The 9,194-nt window shown below is 40.4% G+C and overlaps 1 protein-coding gene across 1 annotated transcript; it reads left to right on the top strand.

Moving 5' to 3' along the window:
* Nucleotides 1–485: 485 nt before the first annotated feature.
* On the top strand, nucleotides 486–7,696 carry slc7a4 (solute carrier family 7 member 4). Its single transcript, XM_063897479.1, has 5 exons — nucleotides 486–584; nucleotides 1,588–2,651; nucleotides 3,269–3,975; nucleotides 4,223–4,331; nucleotides 5,698–7,696. The coding sequence occupies exons 2-5, from the start codon at nucleotides 1,670–1,672 to the stop codon at nucleotides 5,913–5,915; spliced, it is 2,016 nt and encodes a 671-aa protein (XP_063753549.1). The 5' UTR covers nucleotides 486–584; nucleotides 1,588–1,669; the 3' UTR covers nucleotides 5,916–7,696.
* The last annotated feature ends 1,498 nt before the right edge of the window (nucleotides 7,697–9,194 follow it).

Here is a 9,194-nt window from a genome sequence, read left to right as displayed (position 1 = left end):
AACAGCAGGACTCAATTTAAATCCTCATATCTATTTTTTCTTTATTCTACCTACCAAATTGAAGATACTTATGATCCGATATACAGGCTCCTTTTTTTGTTAAAATATGTTTCTATTCTATGCTAATGTGTCTTTTTTTGTAGGGCTCCAAGATTTAAATTATTATTAGTTTCTCTTATTATGTTGATGACTAATACACTAATGCGAGTTACTTGTACATGAAAATCTACTTGGAAAAATCACCTGCTTCTGATACATTGGTCACTTAAAGTAGGTAAATACAGTTAAAAGTGTTTACCTTTGCGGCTTGACTCTTACATAATGACTGCATTTGATAAACACGTTCACGTGTATCGGCTGTCCGGGAACATCAGGATGTCCCTCCATGTTGCTGTTACATGGGTGGGGCACAGTGGGGAAGCCCTGTGAGCATAAAGGTGACTGTGCCTTTAAGAAGCAGCCCAGGCGGTGCATGTTGGGTTTATTCCTCGTCGCACCTTCTGCTCCATCACCAGGCGATGCACCCCGGCAACTTCTCACAGCTCCGGACCTGCAGCACAGATGACAGATCCTGAATTAGAACGGTAAAGCAACGATTACATTTCCTATGTTATTAATGAGGGGTTTTTTTTCTTGTAAATATGATAATTTAAACAATTACACCTGCTCATGCGTGAATTAAGAGTGCGATGTCCCATATCCATTGCATCCAGGAGAGAGGAAGTCCACCGATCCTCTTTAGCGTCCGTTTCCATTTTGTTTTAAATTATTAATTTTGCCTTAAAACGACGCCTATTCTATTCGTCCGCTATTCACTCCACCGTACCGAATGTGGTCATGAATATATACTTGACAGTGTTAACGATTCTTGTTGATTTATGGCGGGGGGATTTATTTCTAGTGGGGAATAAAGCGTTACGTAATTGTAGAGGAGGCGTCATGTTGTCGCCATATGCCTATCCAGGACAGGAATCGCACGATGCACCGCCCAGAACAAGAGGATGAATGTTTGGACTGACTGATAAAAACAAAACCTTAACACACTGTTGGCAGTAAAACAACAAAAACGCATTACCTAAATATTCTGTTGTTTAAGTATTTGAGGCTTTTATTTTACACATAGGCGCACAGCAAGCCTTTCAGATGACGTGGGCTGGTCTCAGTGATGGCCCATGCCACACATGCACCTGCAGGCCTCCCTGCCGAAATGTTGTTAAGATCGATCATCATAACGTGTGGTAAAAAGCCAGATATTCTAGCCTATGTATTCAAAAGTCTTAGTGGGTTGTAGGATTTGTCTCTTCTACCTTATCTTACAGCACGTCCTGCAAGTGATTATGCCTTATTTACAACTACATGCAAAGCAATAAACTGCCATATTAAAATGCAGGTTTATTGCTTCATGCTCTGTGAATTAAACAGTATGTCCAATAAATACCACAAGTGAAATAATTATCATTCTGTGTTACCTAACGTGATCACAAATTTGTAAAATACACAGTACTGTATGTAGGTTAACACAAAAAAACAGGTTTTTTTTCCTGTTCATATACAAACATGTTTACAATATTGTGTTTTGTATTGCAGGTATGCTTGATGGACAGGTCACAGATCTAGACTGACTGTTTCAACACCATCCTGCCCAGCTGGCCTCCCTAACTCTGTAGCCATGGCAACTTGTCCGAGAGGCTGCACCCCAGCGGTGCGCCTTTGTCAGAAACTGAACCGACTCAAGACACTGGATGATGACATGATGGCCACGTCGCTGAAACGCTGCCTCTCCACCCTGGACCTGACTCTGTTGGGAGTCGGGGGCATGGTGGGCTCTGGGCTTTATGTCCTGACAGGAACGGTGGCTAAAGACATGGTTGGGCCCGCTGTCATCATATCCTTCATTTTTGCTGGTTTTGCTTCACTACTGGCTGCATTTTGCTACGCAGAGTTTGGAGCACGCATTCCCAAAGTAGGATCTGCCTACATGTTTACCTATGTGTCTGTGGGAGAGGTCTGGGCATTTCTCATTGGTTGGAATGTGATTTTGGAGAACATGATTGGTGGCGCTGCTGTGGCACGTGCCTGGAGTGGCTATCTGGACTCCATTTTTAACCACGCCATCCAGAACTTCACAGAGACACACATCATGCAGTGGAATGTGCCCTTCCTTGCCCATTACCCAGACCTCCTTGCAGCAGGGATTCTTATAGTTGCCTCGTTCTTCATTTCCTTTGGAGTTAAAGTGTCCTCTTACTTAAACCATATCTTCTCCGTTATAAGCATGGCTGTCATAATTTTCATCCTGGTATTTGGCTTTATGCTGGCTGAACCAGCCAATTGGAGTGCGAAAGAAGGAGGTTTTGCACCTTTCGGCCTATCTGGAATACTGGCAGGCTCGGCTACGTGCTTCTACGCATTTGTGGGCTTCGATGTAATTGCATCCTCAAGTGAGGAGGCCAAGAACCCACAGAAAGCAGTTCCCATTGCAACTGCTATTTCCCTTGGACTGGCAGCAGCAGCTTACATCCTGGTCTCCACAGTGCTCACCCTAATGGTACCCTGGCATTCACTGGACCCAAATTCTGCTCTGGCAGATGCCTTCTTCCGCCGGGGTTACAGTTGGGCTGGAGTTATTGTGGCAATAGGTTCCATCTGCGGTGAGTGTCAACGTAAATTGCTGTTAGACTAGGTGTAATAACAAAAACAGGGCTTAACTCTTACTCTTAAAAGTGGAACCAAGCCTTAGCTTAGTCAACTCACAGTTTGAGTAATTAACAGTTATCAGTTTACAGGTTGAGCCACAATTCCTGGTATACAAAATCAAAGTAGTGCAGCTTAGCCGTGTCACTTTAAGTAAAGCTTCAACATGCCGGGATACTTTCCTTCCCAAGGCTTCTCAAGATTTCCTTTTTGTTTTTTATTCACTTGTATCTGGTTGTTCTTTAGTTGAACTTATTTCCCAGTCTGACATTTCATCCCACAACAAACAACATTTTCTTTACCATTTGCCATTGTTTCCAATGTCGCTCAAACAAATGCCTGTGCACAAACAAGTAAATTCGCCGTGAAACATTGTCTGGTATAAGGTCTGACTGTAACAACAATATTTTAATCACTAATGCAACCCATATAAAACACAATTTTTTTGTATGTTTTGCTGTTTACTGTCCCTATTTCTACCTTCACCAATAAGACCTGATACAAATGGTAATTCATTCAACAGTGCTATATTTTGACTACAGTTCTGATATTGACTTTCTCTTTCTATTTCTAGCCATGAACACTGTTCTGCTCTGTAATCTCTTCTCCCTCCCTCGGATTGTGTACGCCATGGCAGACGACGGGTTGTTCTTCTCCTTCTTTGCAAGGGTCAATCCTGTCACCAAAGTCCCTGTCAATGCTATCCTGGTGTTCGGGATCCTCATGTCCACAATGGCTCTCATCTTTGACCTGGAGGCCTTGGTTCAGTTCCTGTCCATCGGCACCCTCCTAGCATACACCTTTGTGGCATCGAGTGTAATTGTACTGCGATTTCAGCCCGACAAAACCAGCTCCAAAGGAACCGCTTCCACATCTCCAAACCCAAATGCTGAGACCTCCCCTGCCCCCACAGAGTCTCAGACCATAAGGGAGGACAGCGGGGAGCTGAAGCAGTATGAGTCTTTCTCTGACAAACTCCAGCTTGTGGAGAGACAGGCATCAAGTGAGAAGCGTGGGGTGGGCCAGCTGAAGGCTTACTGGGAACCGTACCTCGGCAAGCTACTGGGGGACTGTGAGCCGGGTGAGGTGGTGGCCTTTTGCGTGCTTACGCTGATCGTGAGCTCAGTCTCCCTTTGTGTCGTGTTAGAGTTTGGAACCAAACAGCTTCAGCTACCAATCTGGAGCTTCTCAATGCTGCTGGGGATTTTTATTTTAGCTTATGTTCTCAGCCTGACACTCATCTGGCTTCATGAGCCACAAACCAGCAGCAAAACATTCCAGGTGAGCTTCTTAATGGCTTTATCAATAATAAGTTGTGATTGAATTGAGTTGTGTTTTCTTTCACTTTGTTTGGTCTTCAGATGAAATTGTGTTTTCTACTTGTGACCCATTTCACTGTCCTGGCAACAACATATATTTGAACTTGGCGCAACTGTTTAGTTAAATTGATACTTTTATTCAAAGCAAATTGACATGAAAACAACATTAACAATGATTGGAGTCAGATTGATGTGTTATTGTTGAACAGGTACCTTTGGTTCCATTGACTCCAGCTGCCAGTATCCTCATCAATGTGTTCCTCATGATGAAGCTCAGCTATCTGACCTGGATACGATTCACTGTATGGATCGCTGTAGGTAAGAAGGCACCAGAAATCAGGCAGTGAACAGTGGCTGAAGAGACACATAATCACCTCAATTGCTTTGTCTCTCAAACACAAACATCCAAAACAAGTATGTATTTTTCTGAACTGAGAAATTGACATAATGGATTTAATTCTTGCTTTAAACAAACACTGCCTTGCATTTTGCTTGCTTAAAGGGGCCCTGTTATGCAGCTGTTCATTGTGTTGGAGAGAAACTCCCTCCCTCTGTTCATTACAGTTAAAAATATATACAGGAAAGGCAAAACCCCAAAAAGCATAATAGGACCCCTTTGAAGATAGACTCATCCACAGTGCACACATGACATGAAATGAATCTACCTCAGTTTGTATTTTTGAGTACTTATTCTTAAAACATCTTCATAGTGAAATGTAGAAAAGTGTTAGATCACCAAATTGAACAAGCATATTTTTACCTTTGGTCAGAAATGCTCGAAAGGATTTCATCAGGTAATCAGGCAGTGTTAATGCCCTGTAGGTAAGGGGGGATCACTGGGGAAACATGATTAGCTGCATTAGCTTAAGGTTTCTCTGGACCAGTTAACCATTTAAAGACTATCGTCAGAAGTCGCAGCGAGTTAACGAGATGCACACGCATGGAAAATTACACTTGACAGGGTCTCAGGCTATGCTCCCTCTCTCACAGCGTTTCCCTTGAGAAAGTCCACTGCAGGAAAAAAGAATGTGGGATTTCTTTACTTGACTTAGAGCTTAGGTAGGGTTAAAAACAAGCCATCAATATTTCAAGAGTAAATACAAATTGATATAAGTGATGGGTTGTACTGGCTATAGTACACATAAAGCTTGTGAAAAGAATTGAGGGCTAAAAATACTTGTTTGTATCTTGGGATGATTGCCCCCTTAGGATGAACTGTATTAACATTTGTGATAGTCTTTTTACATAGGGACTTCTTCTACTTTTTTATGACCAAAAAACAATTATATTCCAATCAGCCTCATCCATTTTTATGAAAATATTAAGAGCACTCCCAATTTTTCTTAAATCTTTATCTCTACATGTATGGCAGCCATTCCAGTTTGTGTTGAATTCCAAAACAGAGAAAAATTCCCAGTAGTTTATAGAATACAATAGAAATTCAAATTCAAATTTTACTCAAAGACGTACCTATAAAAATATAACAAGAGAAATTGTTAATGCTGAAGTCGTCTCTTTAATTTTTTCCGGGGCTGTATATATTTTGCCCATAGTTAATCAAACATTAAGCCAACACATTTTACAAACCAAATGTGTATCACAATAGACATAACTTTCCTCACTCATCACCTGTATACATTGTGCCCTGATCAGTGATTAAGTTTCTTGCTGTCCCCTTCCCCAGGTCTAATTGTGTATTTCGGCTATGGGATCTGGCACAGTAAGGAGGGCAAGCGGGAGCTGCAGCCCAAAGACATGGCCGCCCGGTATGTGGTGCTTCCCAGTGGCAGCCTTGTAGAGACGGTGCAGCCTGTCCAGCCTGAAGGACAAATGGACACCTCTGCACATGACTTCAACAGCCCCACTGCCTCCACAGCTGAGGAGAACGCAGGAAAGAGATGATGTGTGACTAAAACTGAGTCATTATTGCTGCCTGGTATTTTCTTTTCCACTCATATGCTTTACTATACTCGTGTCCTCTCTGTATATCACTCCGTGTGACTGGCCTGCCACAGTCTGTACTCGTTGCTTAGCAATTGTAAGCACACCACCGGATGGGATGCACGCTCTCCGTCTCTTTGTGAAGCCTATTTGTATATCTTGTAATACTGGAATGTACAGTTGAGAGCTTTATTATTCTTGTAAACTATTAGCATCAAATGTGTGTTGTATACATATATCCTTTAAGACCTGCTCTTTTCTTGCAACCATGCCAGTTTGTCAGAATCCACAATGTAATAGGTGCTTTCTTTGTGTAGTATACTCAGTGGACGATTTTTAAACTCAATCAACACACAACAAAACTGTAATATCATTTTAAGCATATTAAGAATTCATACATTGCATGTTTTTTTTTAAAGTTAAGCTGAGGAATGCACAGACTTTTGTGAGTTTACATTTTTGCCTTTTTACTCACACTGTAATCCCCAAAGCCTCTGAGAAATGACATGCTCTTATGTTGTCGATCCCCCTGTTCATCTCCTTCTTTTGGTACTCATTAACTCCCCTTTGTATAGTGGTTTCTTGCAGATCATTTCATCCCACACTCTAAAATATGTGTTTATTTTTCTATTATTACTATTCTATAATTACTTTTTTACAAATGTTAATCTGAGTTTTCCTTTTCCTGTGTCTTTTATATATGTTTTGCGTGTACCCCTGTTAGTTTCCATCAGTAATATGTGCTCCCCTTTTTAAGTGGCTGACAACACTTTCAGTGCTTCACTTAATCTCCTAAATCTCGTCCCATGACCCTACTCGTTCTTGTGTCACTGATATTGTGCTTTTCTCACGCACATTTGGTTAGCATCCCTTTTCCTGACTTCTTTCCGTTGGTATGAGATTAGAAAATCAAAGCACATATTTATTGAGGTTTGTCTTTTTAGATTTTTTTTAAGATTTCCTGAAATAACCTGAAAGATAATTAAATTATTGACATATATGGCAAGCACAAACCTACTGAATGGGAACCTTCACAAACAGGGTATAATATTGGTGATCAGGCAGATATTGGTTGTTATGTTATGGGATGGGCTTCCTGTCTCTGAGGCCTGCGTAATCCCAGCAGATTTGCATTAGTCCCTGTTGCCAGTCTGCAGTTTGACCTAGATTAGAGAAAGGCACACATCTGAGAACAATATACAGATAACATTCCCACAGCCTACACTTATAAACAACAGTGTCGACATGTGAACGTGAGGCTTTATTTATATCTCAAAGGTAAATTGATCCCTGACAAATGCTATGTTTCTATTCATTGTAGTGTGTGTTTGCATGTGTTGCATAAGAAACCAATGGCCTTAAACGTGTTATAACCAATGCAGACTGATTTCCAAAGCTAAAGTAATCCGCTGTACTGATTGATTTATTACATTTTGTTAGATAAGAACTCTTAAACATGACTTCAACATTTGTATTAAACCAAAACACAATCTTGGAAGAGAATGTAAAGCAGAAGGCATTTTGACATTATTTCAAAGACTTTTGTACAACTTTGCACACTGAAAACTATTGTCTAGTTATTTTAGGTATTACAGTTGCTTTCAATGTCCGGGCCAGTGACGGTTCATGATACTGTGGTGCTTCTTTAAGCTCAACATTCCCTCACCTCTATCTCTTGTCTTTTTTGTGTCTGTATACAAATGCAAACAACTGATAAATAAATGTTTTGAAGCAGCATTTACAAAAAATCTGTATTGTGGAATAATCTCAATGCAGTATCACCTCAGGGTATCACATTACAAGAATAAATACACACAATTCATTTTGAAAAAACTTCAAGAACAACACAATAAATCTAAAAGTTAAGTCAAATTTATTTTAGAATAGACATGATCCTTATCAAAGTCAGTGTTGTTAGTGCAAATATTCTGCTTTTGATTAACCCTTAAAGGATGTCTGTATCCTTGGGGATACAGTCTTTGACAGACAGTGTCCATGTGTAAAATGGGTGTATTAACAATTAGGTGTAATGTGGGTGTAATATAGGTGACGTATTAATATTACATGGGTGTATTATTGGTGTGATAAAAGTGTTACATGGTTATAAATTATAATATAGGTTAAATACAGTAAGCAAAACATTTTTCCAGAACATGTGTATGTGAATGCCCATTTAAGGGTTAACTTCACTAAATGCCATAGTTATTATTAATTAATTGCTTTGTCAACTTCAATTACATGCTTGATAACACAGCTGTAAAGTTAACCCAATTTGAGGATTAACCCTCAGGGTTTGAGCTGTCTTTTAAGGGATTTAAGAGTTAGATCAGGTGCTGGTTCAGGTAATATTAGTGAGAAATTACGGAGGATTTGTAATGTTAATCGGGTGTTTGAAGTTAGTTACTAACACTCGCGTAGCTAACTGTCAGGTTTATAAAAAACAAAGATACATGATGTGTTTAACGAATACCGGTCTAACAAAGTCTGCTTGGGCTCCGTAGACTCAGATTAAACAACGAAACTCATGACATCTCAAATTACCACTGCAAAGCAAGCCTTATGATGCTTGGGGCAATCATAATATGACAAGCGGATAGCGTCATCTCACATTGATCTATGTGAGATTGTGTGGCCTTGATCTCCGAGCACTAATGATAAATAACTCACAGATTTTCATGGAGGAACTGAAATAAAAGGTCTGTATTGAACCAGCAGAGGTTGAATCCTTTCGAACACTTGCATTTCTATGGAAACAACCCACATCCGACCTTTGTCAGGAAGCACTTAAAAGCTATCAACACATCTGTCTCTGTGGTGTTTGTTTGTGTGATTCACTCAGAGTGAGTCATCTGCTGTGAAGGCTACCTATTCAGAGACAGCCTGCATATCATATATCAGGAAACATAATATACCAAAGACATCAATAACCTATTAAAGGGGCCCTATCGTGCTCATACTCCCTTTTGATAATTATATTTTGTGCCTATAGTGCGACATGTTCACATGCTTTAATGTTCAAAATGTCTTTATTGTTTGTCATACTGCCCCCTTTCCACCCTCTGAAACCAGAGCCCAGTATGCTCTGAATGGTTAGCTGGCCAGCTCAGTTTTTTATTGGTCAACCGCTTAGAGATGTCCAGCCCTTTAGCCTATCATGTGCAATGTGTTGGAGCGCCAATAGAAGCTCAAGTGTTACATAGCGATGTCACTATGTCACGGGGGTAAACAAAGGAATCCAAT

This window comes from Eleginops maclovinus, chromosome 12 (genome assembly GCF_036324505.1).
Source record: "Eleginops maclovinus isolate JMC-PN-2008 ecotype Puerto Natales chromosome 12, JC_Emac_rtc_rv5, whole genome shotgun sequence".
NCBI lineage: Eukaryota > Metazoa > Chordata > Actinopteri > Perciformes > Eleginopidae > Eleginops > Eleginops maclovinus.
This window is presented reverse-complemented; position numbering and strand designations above follow the sequence as displayed.